This window comes from Leptopilina boulardi, unplaced genomic scaffold (assembly GCF_019393585.1).
Source record: "Leptopilina boulardi isolate dan_hultmark-lab unplaced genomic scaffold, ZJU_Lbou_2.1 LbouV2_137, whole genome shotgun sequence".
NCBI lineage: Eukaryota > Metazoa > Arthropoda > Insecta > Hymenoptera > Figitidae > Leptopilina > Leptopilina boulardi.
In genome coordinates this window covers 310360-332947 of record NW_026137682.1, presented here as the reverse complement: position 1 = coordinate 332947, position 22588 = coordinate 310360, and the positions used below count along the sequence as shown (strand labels likewise).

At 29.0% G+C, this 22588-nt stretch overlaps 1 protein-coding gene across 12 annotated transcripts in view; it reads left to right on the top strand.

Annotated features, from left to right (window-relative positions):
* The window catches only part of LOC127291435 (nucleolysin TIAR), a 907547-nt gene that overhangs the window by 867643 nt on the left and 17316 nt on the right, over window positions 1-22588 (top strand). For all 12 annotated transcript variants that reach the window (XM_051320573.1, XM_051320572.1, XM_051320575.1 and 9 more), the window contains 2 exons: window positions 2590-2770; window positions 9990-10119. In XM_051320573.1, the coding sequence (XP_051176530.1) occupies window positions 2590-2770; window positions 9990-10119 (311 nt within the window). The remainder of the gene's footprint in view (window positions 1-2589; window positions 2771-9989; window positions 10120-22588) is intronic.

Genomic DNA, 22588 nt, shown 5'->3' with positions numbered 1-22588 from the left:
TCAAAAGCACTTTAAATTTGAAAGCTCTTTCAACAGCTACTACTACTCCTACTCAAATATCAAAGCTATTGAACTTGAAAGCAATATCATAACTCTATGCAACTTATTTTATTCTCTTCTTTGTTTATTTTGTCGCCATGTGTTTTTTTTTATTTCTCTATATATAGATTATTCTATAATCCTCCTTTTTAAAAAATAATATATTTCTCCAATGTTTTTAAATAAAACCAAACCAACATAATTTGAATAAAAAGAATTTCAACAAAGAACCTATATATATTCAAAACTGAAAAAAGAAATTTTTTTTTAGAGAATTAAATGATGAAAAATATTTTTTTCAAAAAGTAACATCTTTTTTTTTATAATAAGAAGTATATAATTTCAAAGGATTTTTTTATACATTTTATTTTTAATATTAATTGGGAAAAATTTATAAATTTGCAAAAACAGAATTTAAAAATTAGTTAAAATTTGCTATATAAACAATCTAATTTTAAAAAAAAAGAAGATTAATTTTTCACGAGAGTGAAAGAATGATAAAAGTAATTGAGCGTTCGAGAGAGAGAGAGAGAGTGAAAGAGAGAGTGGGAGGGGGGAAGGTGACATTACTTTAGGGAGAATGTTTTTCGGAAAGCTTTTGAAAGAAAGGAAATTTCCTCTCCCTGAGGTAAGTTTATGGGGCGTCGTCTCGCGGACAGTTTTCCACAACGACTTTTCATCCCATGCGACGCAATTACACGAAGGAAGAGAATAGCAGCGACAAAAGGAGTGGGTGAAAAGTTTAAGTTGTCGAGGAATGAAAGGGGATGAGGAGCGATTTTACCAGTCGCGTTTACACCCAAAGTCTGCTACTTTAGAGTATAAGCCCCGTAGGATCGTAAACTCGACTCACGGGTACCAAAAACCTCTTCGACATTTGTGTCCGATATCGCGAGAGCTCCTTTCTCTCTCTCTCTCTCTCTCTCTCTTGGCAATCTGATCCTGAAACCCCGTTAACCCCATTTTCGAACTCGAAGGAAATGAAGGAGATGTGAAGGCAAGACCCTCTTATGATTACAAAAATCTATTTACTCACTTATATACACGAAAAATATCCTTGCATCTACTTTCGAAAATTCCTCAATTTACGAGCAATATACCACTTTAGAATTTCATTTTCCCCGACGTATATATATATATATATATATTTTCCTTTACAGATCTCAAATTTATTAGAATTTTTAACATTTTATTCAAAATTTGTTTTCATTCCATTTTCCGTTATGCCAACAATAAACACTCAACCAAATAGTTTGGTTGCTTAAATACCAACAAAATTGTTTTATTATCAAATTTTGGTTGCTGAGACAAAAAATTTTTCTCAGTATACTCACTAAATTTGAATTAGTGAGAATTCGTTCACTAATTCAAATTAGTAGAAATTTTTAGTAAAATATTACTATTTGATTTAGTTAATTTTTTTTAACTAGAAAAATTTATATGTTCAATTACAATTTATTTAATTAAAATAAAAAAATTATTTGGTTCAAGTAAATATTTATTTATAGTCAAGTAAGCAATTATTTGAATCAAATAAATTTTGTTTTCAGTATACATATATTTCTGATACTTCTAAAACTTTTACTTTGTAAAAAAATTTTATATTTCTTATACAAACTTTTATACTTATATAATAGAAGAAAATTTGTCTGTGGTAACAATATAATTAATCATATGTTGTTATGTATATTTGTATTGTATATATACTATACATGTCAAACGTAAACCTCAACTGACGAAATAGAAAAAAAAAACTGGCTTTGGGGGAAAAAAAAGGTTTTTCCTGAAATCGTCGTTTTACAATATTCATCAAATTTTTATCTTTCATCTATTCGACACGTTGAAAGCACGTTCAGCGAAAATGTGATTGACGTCAAACGAAAATGGCCATTATGATTGCAATAACTGACAGATATGAATGTGTGAAAGCATTCAGTTACAATCTTCTTTTAATCAGCTTCCCTTCCCCCCCCCCTCTCCACGCCCCCTTGCCTATCACCTCCGAAAAAAAGTTTTTAAATCGACTTTTCTACTCGACAATATTTTATCCCTGATAACTCTTTAAGTCTTTTATTGAAATTCATCTTCTCAATGACTTCAGTAAAGTATATTTTTCAAAAAGTCTATACTAAAAATTATATATATATATATGCATGTCAATTAAACTTTAAATTCTTTTATTATTATATTATATAAATATATATTCGACTATAATAATTCAATTTATTTTGCACGAAAATTATAAAATTCTTATATACTTTTGAAAAATCATATAAAAATAAATGAAAAGTAAAAATATTTTTGGAAAAAATTTCTATTTTTTGTTTTCTAGTAAAATGAAATAAACAATATTTAGCCCTATAATTTTTTATTTTATGTTAAATTTTTTTTCTCGAAATGTTTATTAATAAAAAGATTCTTGAAATATATGGGAAATAATTTTTAATATGTATATAATAAATATATTTATTGTGATATTATTTTGAAATTGTCAATGAAGATAATGCGATTTCTGTTTATATTTAATTGAATTTTATTTATTTATTTCAGCTAACGCAAAACCGCTGACATTCGATGAGGTCTACAATCAAAGCAGTCCGACCAATTGTACCGTTTATTGTGGAGGATTGACCAATGGTCTAACAGAGGAGCTTATGACGAAAACATTCTCGCCATTTGGCTCCATTCAAGAAATTCGTGTTTTCAAAGACAAAGGATACGCTTTCATTAGGTGAGTCTAAATTTTAATTTATATTTTACAAAAATTTCACGAAAAAAATACGTACCTATACTAAGTAAATATTAAATACATTTCAATAAGTTGATTATAAACAATAAAGCATTATAAAAGCATATTTTTAAAAGTGAATTGAATTTTTAATTCTGTATTTAAAATAATAATAATAATAAATTTTACGATCGTGTTTAATTAAAAGTTACAATTTTTTTTATCAACATTCATAAAATGAATTTTAACTAAAATCTGTCACATTACGAGGTGATTATATTAAATAAACTTGTTGATGAAAAATTGACAAAATATATCGAACAATCAGTCTAAAAGTAATATTGTCTGACTCTATGTTGACCTGTTCCACTTCATTAAGTTGAATCGATAAAATTCATTAATTTCAAATAAATATAATTTTATCTTACAATTAAAGGAGATTTATTTGTCAAATGATAATTGTCGGATTATAAATACTGACTTATACTACTATATTTAATGTGTCTATAATAATTGATTACTTCAGAGACAAATCTCATTAACTTTAATTAATATCAAATGACTACTGATGACAATTTTGATGAGTATCTATGTCGTACTATTTGTCGACTTATACTACTTAAACTGTAATATATACTACAACATTTAAATAAGGATATTAATTTTTATATATCTACAGCAAATGTTATTCATTACTTTTCTTCATTTGGTTTATTTTTTTATTTAATAGCTGCACTATTAATTTTTTTTAGTAATATTATAATTATTACAAATAATATTCGTAATAGAATAATAAAAAATTTGTATATAATATATTATTTAATTATAAATAATAATTGTTTGTCAATTTATTGGATTAATTAAAGTCAGTTGCCTGACTATACATTCAGCTGTACTACTTGAAATGAAATCTACTTTCGGACTTTAACATCCATATGATTAATGAAATGTCTGACTATATATACAAGAAACTACATTTTAAAATAACAGTTGCAGTAAAAAAAAGTTTTTTTAAAACTACGATGTCTGATCAAATGTTGACTAATACTACTTGAATTATAATATGTCTTCAAAGTTACTGCTCAAAAGTATTAATAATTTTCATAAATTCTATCAATTAAACTAAAATTTTTTTGTTCCGTCTGCAAAATTTGTATTATTATTCCAATCACACTTTAGTTGGCACAACCAAAAATTCACTCAGAAAAAAGATATGTGTGAACCAAATGTACCATTTTTTTATATTTACCCAATTTTGTTGGTTAGTTCAAACAAAATTTGTTTAATTCAAATAAATATTTATTTGATCTAAATAACTGTTTAGTTTATTTTAATAAATTTTTTGAACGAAGAAAAAATTTGATTGTGCTAAATAAACGTTTGGTTTATGCAACCAAATGTTTGGTTAACTGTATATCAATGCATTTATTTTGTTGATTTAACCAAAATTTGGTTGATTCAAACGAATTTTTTTCTGAGTGTTTGGTTGACACAACCAAATAGGAAAAATAAAGGAATTTTGTTATCTTAATCAAAGTATGGTTGTGCTAAATATTGATTGGAAATAATCAAAATTTTGGTTGTAATTAACCAACATATTTTGTTATCAACTCATACCTTTATTCTTAATGTAAAATAAAATTTATATTCGAAAATAATAATAGCAAAATAAATTGGAATAGAAGATAAAGAAAAGTGTAAAAATAGAAAATTCGCATAAAAATAAAATGAAATTTTTTTTTTCAATTTAAAAATCGAAATGTTAATACATATATTTGGAATAGATCATCGTCAGGATGTTGTAATCACCTTTCGTTGCTGATAAGAGACGTTATCTTCATCACGACGACAGACTGACTCTCCTGTTGTAAATCCCAATGGATTTGAGAGACTCGCTTGTCGACCGTGTAGCAATGAATATAGTCCGGACCCTATGAGTCCTTTTGAATTAATAGAGCGTAGTTCGAGACTCCGGAGAATTTGGATCTGGAGAACGCGGTTGCTATCAGAACGAACAGTCAATCTATATATCAAGCGTGAGCACATTAGTTCAGGAATATTCGAGACCATATGGGAATTAGAATTCATACACCCCAAACAGGTTGCATTTGGTTATATAGCGATTGAGGTTTATACTCTCTTGCATTGCATGAAAATAATTTCAATCTTTATTTACATTAGAGGCAAATCCACGGAACCGTATAATTTCATTTAATTACGTTACATCATTTTTTTTACTATCATAAAAAATTATACAAAAAACTTAAGAAATCTTTGATGTATAATAAGAGAGCAGTAAAAAATAGTGTTCCAAAAACAAAATTACAGTATATACAAATATATATATAAGAATATCGAAATAATTTTATATACACAATGAAATTATTGAGTTTTAGTTGAAATGTAAGGTGTAAACTGAAAGAGTATTATCAAAATATATATATATATATAAAAATTTGAATTGAGATGGGAGACGAAAGCTGCATAAAATCTGTTTTAAAAAATGAGGTTAAAGCGAACGTGTCTTGAATATGGTACCAGTAATAATAAAAATAGAATTCCTTTTTAAATGTACTATATATATATATATATATAATTTTTTTTTCCTTTTCTTCTTTTTCTTAGCAATAAAGATTGCGATGGGTCTAGTAACAAAAGCCATTATATGATAAACAGTTTTACATCTAAAAGTTGAAAATAACTTTCTCATATAAGAATTGATCCAATATTGCTGGGTGGATCACATGTTTATCGCAATATCATAACAGTGGCGAACCAGTAAGGTAACGAGGACTCTTCGAGCTTCCATAAAGAGTGGATTCTTGAAGCGATAACACTAAGCGTTTTATGAACCCTTAAAATCTCCCCCCCCCCACAATTTCCAATCCTATCCAATGTGAGCGTGTGCGCAAAAGATTATCTTTATACTATCGTTAAAAACGATGTGTTTATGTCTAGTGCTGTTGCATAACCTATACACACAACGTGCGCACACCGTTTTGTCACAATATGACAGCAGAACATCCTCTTGAAATCTTGGGAAAATGCCAAACGGGCGAGCAAGCAGGCCTCGATTTTCCCGTAATTGAAGGGCTCAATAAATAATGTCGTACAAAATATATATATATTCTACTAAATAGTGATTCTATTTAGTTTTCTCTTCCTGTATTTAAATTGTGTATACCCCCTCTCTTTCTCTAACACGTTCTATACATATAGAATTTAACCCCTTTTACGTTGTACCCTTTACTTCTTCACAGAAAAAACCTGAATTCAAATTGAGTATAGATTCTATACTCAATTTGATTCGCAACAAAAATGAAACTGGTTGTCTCATTTCGAGTTCTAAGGTAAAAGTATCAAAATGAAACAGGCAAGTTTCATTTTGAGAAAAAGAAAAATGGAAAAATATTGTGAAATAACGAATAATTTTGCACAAAAACATGAAATATAATAATTACAAAGAAGTAAATAACACGCTAGACTTAATATATTTGATTAAAAATTGCTTGTAATCGCGTAATAAAATAATAAAGGAAATATGTTTTTAGGTTAGAAAAATGAAAACATGTGTTTTGACAACAGGAACGGTACTGCCAACTTAAATAATAGCGGTAAATTTAAAAACTTATGAAATTAATTATTATCTACGTAAATAATAATAAATAATTTTTATTTAAAAACTTCTAAATATTCGTACTGGTCAAAATAATCTTTCTAGTGTTGTTGAAATATTAGAAACAATAATTGAAATACAAAATTACTCTGCTTATGATGCCAACTTAGAAATCTGAAATTCCAGCCAATATCATTTTGAATAACATGAAGTTTGTCCCATACTCATTTCGATACCCAAAAGAAAATGAGTTGCAACAAAAATGAGTCCAATTTTTTTCTGTGTTTATATACCTGACCCCTACCCTCTCAAATTCCCATCTTCTTTTCTTCCTCGTTCAACAACCTCTGCTTCTCATCCGTAAATTCGCGGTAAACGAAAACGATCGATGATTCTCGCCGACTTTATTATTTTACTCACACTGAAGGCTGCCAAGACGCAAAATCCGTGAAGCCTCACTTCTAGCAATTACGCCAAGCGCGTCTAAATCACTTTTCTAAAGGTTGTTTATGACTCCGAGCCATTTTCACACGAAACTTCAATATTGTATATTCAAACATTCATTATTTTCAAGTAATACCAATTAGAATGTTTTTTTTATACACTGAGAGAAAAAAATGGTTGCACCCTGAAAAAAGTAAACTCATATTTAGAGGAAAAATCCTCTTCTAATATCCTCTCAATTTTTCCTCTTAAAACAAAAGTATTCCACTTGAATGTAGAATATTTTTATTCTTTGGTGACTAATAATAAAACAAAACAATTTTTTTGAGGTTCTGATGTCAAAAACATTGAATTAAAGTTAAATAAATAAACAAATCTATTAATTAATGTAAGTAATTAACTATAAATCATTAATTATATTTAATATTTAATTAAAGATATTTAATTTAGTGCATGATAATAGCTTTTCTTTATCAGTTTATAACCATAATTGTCAAATTATATGCGAGAGGAAAATCCTTTCAAGTGAAGACTATTACTTTTGATACAATATATAAGAGGAAAATATGTATCAAATTAAGAGGAATTCGCTAGAATCAAGATTACTTTTTTTAGGGTATGGGGTTACCATTTTTAGTTAGTAAACTATACTGCTACTAATTTATTAGTTACCTTACTAACGAAATGGTTAGGTTGACTAACTAAATGGTAACAGTAACTAATATAAATTATCAACAATACTCTTACTAACAAATGGTACTCACAACCAATGGTTTCTCTCAGTGTGTAACTATTTGTTTAGTATATTTATAATATTTAGTTTGACTAAATATTTTTTTGAACTAATCAATGCGAAGTTACACTGAGAGCAACGATTGGTTGCGATATTTAGAATTAAGCGAGAAGTTAAGTAGTTTAAGGGTCAGTTACAACAACTCCGATTAACCCTTGTGTCCACACCCAACTTTTTCTACGTTGTTTCGCACCCAGGGTACCCGGGTACCCACTGCAGCAAAAACTCCATAAAAACTAATCTGACTCTCAGATCTGACTGAAAATGCTTACTCGGGGGTTTTCAGGGTCGCTGATTACGAATCCGACGTCAGATTTTCAAAATTCGAAATATTAAAATTGTTATAAACAAATATATAAATAAATTGTCAATTTAAGCAATAACTTTGATAAATTTTAATGAAACTTCTCACTCGGGGGTTTTTATACTCGCTGATGACAAATCCGACGTCTTTTCTTCAAAATAAGTCCTTTATTAATTTGTTATAAACAAATTATATAAACAAATTGTTAATTTAGGCAAAGACTTTGATGAATTTTAATGAAACTTCTCACTCGGGGATTTTTGGGGTCGCCAATTACGAATCTGAAGTCAGATTTTCAAAATTCAAAATGGCTGATCCAATATGGCTAACGAATTTTTAAAAAATTGTCAGATTCGCTTCAATGTTGTTACTCATGGATTTTCGGTGTTTCTGATTAGGAAACTTAAATCAGATTTTTGTTTAGCTCATTTGTATGTTTGAAATAAGCTTGCAGTAAGAATTATTTGTTTACGGCACCGTAATTGAAGACTGTAAGTTCACTGGAGGCTTATTCTTAGTTTCGCCGTAAACAATCGTGTAGTTGAATATTATGGAGAAGGTGTCGCGAGATGAATTCAGAAAAAACAATCTGACTTCAGATTAGAAATTAGCGACCCTGAAAATCCCTGAGTAACAAAATTGAAACGAAGCTCATCGATTTTTAAAATATTCGTCTACTATATTGGATCCGACATTTTCAATTTGAAAACTATGACTAGATGCGTAATCAGCGACACCAAAACCCTCCGAGTAACCAGTTTCAAGGAAAATTGCGTTCGATATTTGAAATGCACGCCATATTGAATTCGCTATTTTGAATTTTAAAAAACTGACATCGGATTCATAATCAGCGACCCCAAAAACCCCTGAGTGAGAAGTTTCATTAAAATCCTTCAAAGTCTTTGTCTCATTTAACAATTTGTTTATATAATTTGTTTATAAAAAATTAATAATGCACCTATTTTGAAAAACTGACGTCGGATTCGTAATCAGCGACCCCAAAAACCCCCGAGTAATAAATTTCATTAAAATCCAAACGATTTTTAAAAATTCGTACGGAAAATTTATTTATTTATAACAATGTAAATAATTATGCTAAATGAAAATTTAAAATCAAGAACAATCAATTTTTTAGAAATTTGGTAAGGGTTAGTTTCCAAAATGAAATTTTAAAATCGGTTAGGAATTGTTGGCTCTACGTAATTTTGAACGTTACTTTTCAATTTCAATCCACTGTGTTTTTTTTATAATTATTTATTTTATTTATTTATAAAAGAGAAAAATATTCTTAAATATGTCATTTGCTTTTACTTATGTTAAATAACGACGATTCGGAGCGTCGAAGCGATATTTTTATTTTTACTCGAGTTATATGCAAAAATGTATCGTCGTGGGTACCCGGGTGTGAACACAAGGGTTAAAAGTTAATCAGCAATCATGATATTTAGTCAGTCTGACTAAATAAATCAACTTAATTTGTGATAAATAAGGTAAAAATTTCAATTGTTTTTAACCTTAACAAACAATTTTTTTTTTGTAATATTTTCAGAAACTTATCTTGATTACAGTAGAAGTGAAAAAAACCATTTAGCATCGAAAATTAATTAATTGTAGCCTTTGGTAACTAATTTGAGAAATTCTGACCCTATAGACAAATGAAAATGATACACTTAAAAAACAAAGTAATACTAAGACATTTTTCTATTGAAATTTCCTATTCTAAAACCTGTGAGAAGGGCATGAGGAGACAAAGGAAAGGAAGAGAGAGATATAATAAATAATGGATAAAAGAAAGGCGAATGATAGGGACGACAAAAGAATGAGGGAAAAAAATAAAGGAATTAAGACACATAAAGGAGGGATAGTATAAAAACGGAACATAAACAGGAAAATAGAAAAAGCGATAGAGAAATAAAAAGCGAGGCATGGCAGTGAAGATAGTGAAATAAAAAAAATAAATAAAGACCAAAGATATATATATATTCTTGACGAGAGTTTTGTAGTTATATCGATCAATGGAAAATCAAACTAATGATTTTTTTTTCTCTCTTCTTTTTGCTTACAGATTTTCTACAAAGGAATCAGCAACGCACGCTATCGTTGCAGTACACAACACTGATATCAATGGTCAGACGGTGAAGTGTAGTTGGGGTAAGGAAAGTGGAGATCCCAACAATGCTCAACAAACCGGACAGGTAAATATACGAGTTACTTTCCGTACACACACACACACACATATATACAACGTTAGCCAACGACCTTAATCCTTGACGTTAACTCGACTCACGGGAGCACACGATTGTACCCCATTGCCCCTATCGAGGTTTACGATTATCGACCACCATCTTTCCGTTTCCTCTCTTAAGGTAGAGAATCTCAACCCTCGTAAATCGAACTTTGTCAGGGATTCGCTTGCTTTCGCAAAGAAGACTTCCGCCACCTATGGATACGCGATTCTCCTTTTACAATGTTCACTTTCAGTGGCGTGGCGAACACACAATGGGCGAACTCACCAGAATTACATATATATATATATATACAGGGTGATTTATAATATGTGAACAACCTCTTGTCACAGAAAACTAGACAAAATTCTAAGAGGGACTATTTGGTTAAAAATTAAAAAAAAAATTTTTACAAATTTATAAAAATAAAGATATTTTTTACGTTTTTTGGTTATCCGTAATGCATTCCGTGAAAAAACAAATGGATGACTTCCGATTGAAAGAAATGTTGTGATTGGTTAGTTTAAGAGAAAGTCACTAGAAATTTTCTTTTTTTAATTTGAAAATGTAAACAGAAAATGTTTACAAAATTATTAAATTAAAAAATTAAATGTAAAATAAAAAGTGAAGTGAGTGTAGAAAAATAACCTAAAATGGAATACCAAATGTTTTCTTCGATTTGTTTAACTCAAGGTAAGTAGAGAAAAAATAATTTAAAAAAAACATTCCAGGTTAAGTAGGGTTAACTTGTATACATTTTATAGTTAAAAAAAAATTACTAACACCTGAATAAATAATGATTTAAAACTAAATAATAAAAATAAATAAAAAAATTCATCAATTAATTAATAAATTTTATTAAAAAAAATTGATTTTTTTTTTTAAATAATAAAATCACTAATTTTATTAGATTAAAAAAGAAAAATTGATTCTGGAATGAATCTTTTGATTGATTTCAGAATAATTTTTTTGGAACGTCAAAATTTTTGTTAATTTTAATAATTACGTAAATAATTAAAAACTATGAGATTTTCCATTTTTCTATTATTTAATTGAGCGAAAAATTTTTAAAACATTTTTATCATCTTTTTAAATTTAATTAATAATAAAATTCATTAAAAAAAACGTCTGAAAAAAGCTGCCATCTATTGGCGCTTACTGTCAAACAACAAACTTTTCTAATTTTTTTTTGACAAAAAATTTTTTGTATCAAATTTTTAATTTGAAAAATAATGAATTCTCTAATTTTATTGAATTATACAAAAGAAATTGATTCTGGAATCAATTTTTGGATTGATTTCAGAATCAATTTTTTTTTTGCAAAAATTTTTTTTTGTAACGTCAAAATTTTTGTTAATTTTAATAATAACTAAAATAATTAAAAACTGTGAGTTTTTCCAATTCTTTATTAATTAATTAAGCGACAAAATTCAAAGTCATTTTTATTATCTTTTTAAATTTAATTAATAAAAAACGTCTGAAAAAAGCTGCCATCTATTGGCGCTTACTGTCAAACAACAAAATTTTTCTAATTTTTTTTTTGACAAAAAATTTTTTGTATCAAATTTTTAATTTGAAAAATAATGAATTCTCTAATTTTATTTTTTTGCAAAAATTTTTTTTTGTAACGTCAAAATTTTTGTTAATTTTAATAATAACTAAAATAATTAAAAACTGTGAGTATTTCCAATTCTCTATTAATTAATTAAGCGACAAAATTTTTAAAACATTTTTATCATCTTTTTAAATTTAATTAATAATAAAATTCATTAAAAAAAACGTCTGAAAAAAGCTGCCATCTATTGACGCTTACTGTCAAACAACAAAATTTTTCTAATTTATTTTTGACAAAAAATTTTTTGTATCAAATTTTTAATTTGAAAAATAATGAATTCTCTAATTTTTTTTTTTGCAAAAATTTTTTTTTGTAACGTCAAAATTTTTGTTAATTTTAATAATTACGTAAATAATTAAAAACTATAAGTTTTTACATTACTCTATTATTGAATTGAGCGAAAAAATTTTTAAAACATTTTTATCATCTTTTTCCCTGTTGAAAATTCCTATGTGAGAACACATATGGGATCCCATCCAGAATCTCTTGTGAGTTCTTATGTGGGTTCCCATACAGGTTCACACATAAGATCCTGTATGAAAAGGTTCCTGGGATGAACTTGCGTGAGAGCTCGCGCATGATCTTATGTCTCTGTAAAAGCAATAACACAGGATCCCATGAGGTTTCCTGTGTAGGTTCCTATATGAACAACACGATAAATAGGAACACACATGGGATCTTATCCGAGATCTTGTATGAGTTCTTACATAGGTTCTCACATATAAGAAGATTAATAGCAGCTTAATAAGATAAAAAGTCATTATTTTCCTTTCTCTGCGAAAAAAAATTTGTTTTAAATAACCTTCTTTTTAAAATTACTGAAATCTCCCGAACCATGGGCATAAAAATATCATTATTTTCTGTTCCAGGTAAAATAATAATTGTTTTTATTAACCTTCTTTTGAAAATTCCTGAAATCTTCCGAACCATGGACATAAGAAAATCATTATTTTCCATTTCCCAAGAGACAAAACTTACTTTACTTAATCTTCTTTTTCCAATTTCCGAAATCTTCCGAACCATGGGCATAAAAATCATTATTTAACATTCTCTTAAAATAAAAATCGTTTTACAAAACTTTCTTTAAAAAATGAACAAAATCTTCCGTACCATGGGCCCATAAAAATCGGTTTTTTCCAATTCCCAAAACAAAAATTTCTTTACACAACCTTCTTTTGAAAATTTCTGAAATCTTCCAAACCATGGGCGTAAAAATCATTATTTTCCATTTTCTAAAAAATAAAAATTGTTTCACAAAACCTTCTTTTTAAAATTTCCGAAATCTCCCGAACCATGGGCATAAAAAGTCATTATTTTCCTTTCCCTTCGAAAAAAAATTGTTTTAAATAACCTTCTTTTTAAAATTACTGAAATCTCCCGAACCATGGGCATAAAAATATCATTATTTTCTGTTCCCCGTAAAATAATAATTGTTTTTATTAACCTTCTATTGAAAATTCCTGAAATCTTCCGAACCATGGGCATAAGAAAATCATTATTTTCCATTTCCCAAGAAACAAAACTTACTTTACTTAATCTACTTCTTCCAATTTCCGAAATCTTCCGAACCATGGGCATAAAAAATCATTATTTTCCATTCTCTGCGAAATAAAAATTATTTTAAATAACCTTCTTTTTAAAATTACTGAAATCTCCCGAACCATGGGCATAAAAATATCATTATTTTCTGTTCCCCGTAAAATAATAATTGTTTTTAATAACCTTCTATTGAAAATTCCTGAAATCTTCCGAACCATGGGCATAAGAAAATCATTATTTTCCATTTCCCAAGAGACAAAACTTACTTTACTTAATCTTCTTTTTCCAATTTCCGAAATCTCCCGAACCATGGGCATAAGAAAATCATTATTTTCCATTTCCCAAGAAACAAAACTTACTTTACTTAATCTACTTCTTCCAATTTCCGAAATCTTCCGAACCATGGGCCAATAAAAATAAATATTTTTCATTTCCTGAAAAAAACATTGCTTTACATAACCTTATTTTGAAAATTTCCGAAATCTTCCGAACCATGGGCATAAAAAATCATTATTTTCTGTTCCCCGTAAAATAATAATTGTTTTTATTAACCTTCTTTTGAAAATTCCTGAAATCTTCCGAACCATGGGCATAAGAAAATCATTATTTTCCATTTCTCAAGAGACAAAACTTACTTTACTTAATCTTCTTTTTCCAATTTCCGAAATCTCCCGAACCATGGGCATAAAAATATCATTATTTTTTGTTCCCCGTAAAATAATAATTGTTTTTATTAACCTTCTATTGAAAATTCCTGAAATCTTCCGAACCATGGGCATAAGAAAATCATTATTTTCCATTTCCCAAGAGACAAAACTTACTTTACTTAATCTTATTTTTCCAATTTCCGAAATCTTCCGAACCATGGGCATAAAAAATCATTATTTTCCATTCTCTGCGAAATAAAAATTATTTTAAATAACCTTCTTTTTAAAATTACTGAAATCTCCCGAACCATGGGCATAAAAATATCATTATTTTCTGTTCCCCGTAAAATAATAATTGTTTTTATAACCTTCTATTGAAAATTCCTGAAATCTTCCGAACCATGGGCATAAGAAAATCATTATATTCCATTTCCCAAGAGACAAAACTTACTTTACTTAATCTTATTTTTCCAATTTCCGAAATCTTCCGAACCATGGGCCAATAAAAATAAATATTTTTCATTTCCCGAAAAAAACATTGCTTTACATAACCATATTTTGAAAATTTCTGAAATCTTCTGAACCATGGGCATAAAAAATCATTATTTTTCATTTTCTGCGAAATAAAAATTTGTTTTAAATAACCTTCTTTTTAAAATTACTGAAATCTCCCGAACCATGGGCATAAAAATATCATTATTTTCTGTTCCCCGTAAAATAATAATTATTTTTATTAACCTTCTATTAAAAATTCCTGAAATCTTCCGAACCATGGGCATAAGAAAATCATTATTTTCCATTTCCCAAGAGACAAAACTTACCTTACTTAATCTTCTTCTTCCAATTTCCGAAATCTTCCGAACCATGGGCGAATAAAAATAAATCTTTTTCATTTCCCGAAAAAAACATTGCTTTACATAACCTTATTTTAAAAATTTCCGAAATCTTCCGAACCATGGGCATAAAAATCATTATTTAACATTCTCTTAAAATAAAAATTGTTTTACAAAACTTTCTTTCAAAAATGAACAAAATCTTCCGAACCATGGGCCCATAAAAATCGGTTTTTTCCAATTACCAAAAAAAAAATTCTTTACACAACCTTCTTTTTAAAATTACTGAAATCTCCCGAACCATGGGCATAAAAATATCATTATTTTCTGTTCCCCATAAAATAATAATTGTTTTTATTAACCTTCTTTTAAAAATTCCTGAAGTCTTCCGAACCATGGGCCCATAAAAAACGGTATTTTCCATTTCCCAAAACAAATTGTTTTACCTAAAGTTTTTCGTAAATTTTTGAAATCTTCCGAACCATGGGCATAAAAGTATCATTATTTTCTGTTCCCCGTAAAATAAGTTCAAGTGAACTTTATCCTTTAAAAGATATTAAACAGCATAAGAACTACAAGTAAATAGGTACATGTCGTCAATTAATATTTTTTCCACCATCTCCACGTTGTTTTTATCCAACAGAACAGAATTTCTCAAAGTTAAAATAAAAATATTAAAATTTGGCCGAGTTCAAGTGAACTTTATCTGTTAACGGATACTAAGCAGCATAAGAACTACAATCAAATTAGTACATGTAGTCAAATAATTTTTTTTCCACCTTTTCCACGTAGTATTCATCCTTCAGAACTGAATTTCTTAAAGTTGAAACAGAAATATTAAAATTTAGCCGAGTTCAAGTGAACTTTATCCTTTAAAAGATATTAAGCAGCATAAGAACTACAAGTAAATTAGTACATGTAAACAAATAATATTTTTTCCACCTTTTCCACGTAGTTTTTATCCGACAGAACAGAAATTCTAAAAGTTAAAACCAAAAAATTAAAATTTGGCAGAGTTCAAGTGAACTTTATCCGTTAAAAGCTATTAAAAAGCATAAGAACTGCAAGTAAATTAGTACATGTAGTCAAATAATATTTTTCACCTTTTCCACGAAGTTTTTATCCGACAGAACAAAATTACTCTAAGTTGACACAAGAATATTAATATTTAGCCGAGTTCAAGTGAACTTTATCCGTTAAAAGATATTAAACAGCATAAGAACTACAAATAAATTGGTACATGTAGTCAATAATTATTTTTTCCACCTTTTCCACGTAGTTTTTATCCGACAGAACAAAATTTCTCTAAGTTAAAACAAAAATATTAAAATTTGTCCGAGTTCAAGTGCACTTTATCCGTTAAAAGATATTAAGCAGCATAAGAACTACAAGTAAATTAGTACATGTAGTCCAATAATATTTTCTCCACCTTTTCCACGTAGTTTTTATCCGACAGAACAAAATTTCTTAAAGTTGAAACAGAAATATTAATATTTAGCCGAGTTCAAGTGAACTTTATCCGTTAAAAGATATTAAACAGCATAAGAACTACAAGTAAATTAGTACATGTAGTCAATAATATTTTTTCCACCTTTTCCACGTAGTTTTTATCCGACAGAACAAAATTTCTTAAAGTTGAAACAGAAATATTAATATTTAGCCGAGTTCAAGTGAACTTTATCCGTTAAAAGATATTAAACAGCATAAGAACTACAAATAAATTGGTACATGTAGTCAATAATTATTTTTTCCACCTTTTCCACGTAGTTTTTATCCGACAGAACAAAATTTCTTAAAGTTGAAACAGAAATATTAATATTTAGCCGAGTTCAAGTGAACTTTATCCGTTAAAAGATATTAAGCAGCATAAGAACTACAAGTAAATTAGTACATGTAGTCCAATAATATTTTCTCCACCTTTTCCACGTAGTTTTTATCCGACAGAACAAAATTTCTTAAAGTTGAAACAGAAATATTAATATTTAGCCGAGTTCAAGTGAACTTTATCCGTTAAAAGATATTAAACAGCATAAGAACTACAAATAAATTGGTACATGTAGTCAATAATTATTTTTTCCACCTTTTCCACGTAGTTTTTATCCGACAGAACAAAATTTCTCTAAAGTTGAAACAGAAATATTAAAATTTAGTCCGAGTTCAAGTGCACTTTATCCGTTAAAAGATATTAAACAGCATAAGAACTACAAATAAATTGGTACATGTAGTCAATAATTATTTTTTCCACCTTTTCCACGTAGTTTTTATCCGACAGAACAAAATTTCTTAAAGTTGAAACAGAAATATTAATATTTAGCCGAGTTCAAGTGAACTTTATCCGTTAAAAGATATTAAACAGCATAAGAACTACAAATAAATTGGTACATGTAGTCAATAATTATTTTTTCCACCTTTTCCACGTAGTTTTTATCCGACAGAACAAAATTTCTTAAAGTTGAAACAGAAATATTAATATTTAGCCGAGTTCAAGTGAACTTTATCCGTTAAAAGATATTAAGCAGCATAAGAACTACAAGTAAATTAGTACATGTAGTCCAATAATATTTTCTCCACCTTTTCCACGTAGTTTTTATCCGACAGAACAAAATTTCTTAAAGTTGAAACAGAAATATTAATATTTAGCCGAGTTCAAGTGAACTTTATCCGTTAAAAGATATTAAACAGCATAAGAACTACAAATAAATTGGTACATGTAGTCAATAATTATTTTTTCCACCTTTTCCACGTAGTTTTTATCCGACAGAACAAAATTTCTTAAAGTTGAAACAGAAATATTAATATTTAGCCGAGTTCAAGTGAACTTTATCCGTTAAAAGATATTAAACAGCATAAGAACTACAAATAAATTGGTACATGTAGTCAATAATTATTTTTTCCACCTTTTCCACGTAGTTTTTATCCGACAGAACAAAATTTCTTAAAGTTGAAACAGAAATATTAATATTTAGCCGAGTTCAAGTGAACTTTATCCGTTAAAAGATATTAAACAGCATAAGAACTACAAATAAATTGGTACATGTAGTCAATAATTATTTTTTCCACCTTTTCCACGTAGTTTTTATCCGACAGAACAAAATTTCTCTAAGTTAAAACAAAAATATTAAAATTTGTCCGAGTTCAAGTGCACTTTATCCGTTAAAAGATATTAAACAGCATAAGAACTACAAATAAATTGGTACATGTAGTCAATAATTATTTTTTCCACCTTTTCCACGTAGTTTTTATCCGACAGAACAAAATTTCTTAAAGTTGAAACAGAAATATTAATATTTAGCCGAGTTCAAGTGAACTTTATCCGTTAAAAGATATTAAACAGCATAAGAACTACAAATAAATTGGTACATGTAGTCAATAATTATTTTTTCCACCTTTTCCACGTAGTTTTTATCCGACAGAACAAAATTTCTCTAAGTTAAAACAAAAATATTAAAATTTGTCCGAGTTCAAGTGCACTTTATCCGTTAAAAGATATTAAACAGCATAAGAACTACAAATAAATTGGTACATGTAGTCAATAATTATTTTTTCCACCTTTTCCACGTAGTTTTTATCCGACAGAACAAAATTTCTCTAAGTTAAAACAAAAATATTAAAATTTGTCCGAGTTCAAGTGCACTTTATCCGTTAAAAGATATTAAGCAGCATAAGAACTACAAGTAAATTAGTACATGTAGTCCAATAATATTTTCTCCACCTTTTCCACGTAGTTTTTATCCGACAGAACAAAATTTCTTAAAGTTGAAACAGAAATATTAATATTTAGCCGAGTTCAAGTGAACTTTATCCGTTAAAAGATATTAAGCAGCATAAGAACTACAAGTAAATTAGTACATGTAGTCCAATAATATTTTCTCCACCTTTTCCACGTAGTTTTTATCCGACAGAACAAAATTTCTTAAAGTTGAAACAGAAATATTAATATTTAGCCGAGTTCAAGTGAACTTTATCCGTTAAAAGATATTAAGCAGCATAAGAACTACAAGTAAATTAGTACATGTAGTCCAATAATATTTTCTCCACCTTTTCCACGTAGTTTTTATCCGACAGAACAAAATTTCTTAAAGTTGAAACAGAAATATTAATATTTAGCCGAGTTCAAGTGAACTTTATCCGTTAAAAGATATTAAACAGCATAAGAACTACAAATAAATTGGTACATGTAGTCAATAATTATTTTTTCCACCTTTTCCACGTAGTTTTTATCCGACAGAACAAAATTTCTCTAAGTTAAAACAAAAATATTAAAATTTGTCCGAGTTCAAGTGCACTTTATCCGTTAAAAGATATTAAACAGCATAAGAACTACAAATAAATTGGTACATGTAGTCAATAATTATTTTTTCCACCTTTTCCACGTAGTTTTTATCCGACAGAACAAAATTTCTTAAAGTTGAAACAGAAATATTAATATTTAGCCGAGTTCAAGTGAACTTTATCCGTTAAAAGATATTAAACAGCATAAGAACTACAAATAAATTGGTACATGTAGTCAATAATTATTTTTTCCACCTTTTCCACGTAGTTTTTATCCGACAGAACAAAATTTCTCTAAGTTAAAACAAAAATATTAAAATTTGTCCGAGTTCAAGTGCACTTTATCCGTTAAAAGATATTAAGCAGCATAAGAACTACAAGTAAATTAGTACATGTAGTCCAATAATATTTTCTCCACCTTTTCCACGTAGTTTTTATCCGACAGAACAAAATTTCTTAAAGTTGAAACAGAAATATTAATATTTAGCCGAGTTCAAGTGAACTTTATCCGTTAAAAGATATTAAGCAGCATAAGAACTACAAGTAAATTAGTACATGTAGTCCAATAATATTTTCTCCACCTTTTCCACGTAGTTTTTATCCGACAGAACAAAATTTCTTAAAGTTGAAACAGAAAAATTAATATTTAGCCGAGTTCAAGTGAACTTTATCCGTTAAAAGATATTAAGCAGCATAAGAACTACAAGTAAATTAGTACATGTAGTCCAATAATATTTTCTCCACCTTTTCCACGTAGTTTTTATCCGACAGAACAAAATTTCTTAAAGTTGAAACAGAAATATTAATATTTAGCCGAGTTCAAGTGAACTTTATCCGTTAAAAGATATTAAGCAGCATAAGAACTACAAGTAAATTAGTACATGTAGTCCAATAATATTTTCTCCACCTTTTCCACGTAGTTTTTATCCGACAGAACAAAATTTCTTAAAGTTGAAACAGAAAAATTAATATTTAGCCGAGTTCAAGTGAACTTTATCCGTTAAAAGATATTAAGCAGCATAAGAACTACAAGTAAATTAGTACATGTAGTCCAATAATATTTTCTCCACCTTTTCCACGTAGTTTTTATCCGACAGAACAAAATTTCTTAAAGTTGAAACAGAAATATTAATATTTAGCCGAGTTCAAGTGAACTTTATCCGTTAAAAGATATTAAACAGCATAAGAACTACAAATAAATTGGTACATGTAGTCAATAATTATTTTTTCCACCTTTTCCACGTAGTTTTTATCCGACAGAACAAAATTTCTTAAAGTTGAAACAGAAATATTAATATTTAGCCGAGTTCAAGTGAACTTTATCCGTTAAAAGATATTAAACAGCATAAGAACTACAAATAAATTGGTACATGTAGTCAATAATTATTTTTTCCACCTTTTCCACGTAGTTTTTATCCGACAGAACAAAATTTCTTAAAGTTGAAACAGAAATATTAATATTTAGCCGAGTTCAAGTGAACTTTATCCGTTAAAAGATATTAAGCAGCATAAGAACTACAAGTAAATTAGTACATGTAGTCCAATAATATTTTCTCCACCTTTTCCACGTAGTTTTTATCCGACAGAACAAAATTTCTTAAAGTTGAAACCGAAATATTAATATTTAGCCGAGTTCAAGTGAACTTTATCCGTTAAAAGATATTAAACAGCATAAGAACTACAAATAAATTGGTACATGTAGTCAATAATTATTTTTTCCACCTTTTCCACGTAGTTTTTATCCGACAGAACAAAATTTCTTAAAGTTGAAACAGAAATATTAATATTTAGCCGAGTTCAAGTGAACTTTATCCGTTAAAAGATATTAAGCAGCATAAGAACTACAAATAAATTAGTACATGTAGTCAAATAATATTTTTTTTCCACCTTTTCCACTTAGTTTTCATCAGACAGAACAGAATTTCTCAAAGTTGAAACAAATATATTAATATTTAGCCGAGTTCAACAGCCAAGCTAAACCCACGGTAAACCCACGCAACAGTCGCCGTATGTCCACGGTAGACGCACGCAACATCAACGGTATGCCCACGGAAGATCCACGCAAAAGCCGCGTTATGCCCACGGTTGATCCACGCAACAGCCACGGTATGCCCACGGTAGATCCACGCAACAACCACCGTATGCCCACGGTAGACCCACGCAACAGCCACGGTATGCCCACGGTAGATCTACGCAACAGCCACAGTATGCCCACGGTAGATCCACGCAAAAGCCGCGGTATGCCCACGGTTGATCCATGCAACAGCCACGGTATGCCCACGGTAGATCCACGCAACAGCCACAGTATGCCCACGGTAGATCCACGCAAAAGCCGCGGTATGCCCACGGTTGATCCACGCAACAGCCACGGTATGCCCACGGTAGATCCACGCAACAGCCACGGTATGCCCACGGTAGATCCACGCAACAGCCACAGTATGCCCACGGTAGATCCACGCAAAAGCCGCGGTATGCCCACGGTTGATCCACGCAACAGCCACGGTATGCCCACGGTAGATCCACGCAACAGCCACGGTATGCCCACGGTAGATCCGCCCAACCGCCACGGTATGCCCACGGTAGACCAGTTTTAGAACCAATTTTAGAACTATTTATATAAGCAGTTTTAGCACCACTTTTAGAAGCAGTTTTAGCTCCAGTTTTAGAACCATTTTTAGCACCAATTTTAGAATAATTTTTAGAAACATTTTTAGCACCAGTTTTAGAACCATTTTTATAAACAGTATTAGAATCAGTTTTGCAACTATTTTGAGCAGCAGTTTTAGCTTCAGTTTTTGAACCACTTTTAGCACCAGCTTTAGCACCAATTTTAGAACAATTTTTAGAAACATTTTTAGAAACACATTTAGAAGTATGTTTAGCACCAGTTTTAGAACCATTTTTATCAGCAGTTTTAGCACAAGTTTTAGAATTATTTTTATAAACAGTTTTAGCACCAGGTTTAGAAACATTTTTAGCACCAGTTTTAAAACTATTTTTAGCATCAGCTTTCGCACCTGGTTTAGAACCATTTTTAGAAGCAGTTTTAGCACCAATTTTAGTAATATTTTTAGCATCCACTTTAGTACCAGGTTTAGAACCATTTTTAGAAGGAGTTTTAGTACCAGTTTTAGATCCATTTGTAGAAGCAGTTTTAGAACCATTTTTAGATGCAGTTATAGCACAAGTTTTATAACCATTTTTAGCAGCAGTTACAGCACCAGTTTTATAACCATTTTTAGTAGCAGTTTTACCACCAGTTTTAGAACTATTTTTAGCACCAGTTTTAGCAGCAGTTTTAGAACCATTTTTATAAACAGTTTTAGTAATAGTTAATCTTAATCAATCTAAAATCAATCAATCTTAATCAATCTAAAAAAATCAGTTCTAAAACTGGTGCTAAAACTGTTTTTAAAAATGGTTCTAAAACTGTTGCTAAAAATGCTTCTGAAAACGGTTCTAAAACTTGTGCTAAAACTGCTGCTAAAAATGGTTTTAAAACTAGTGCCAAAACTGCTTCTAAAAATGGTTCT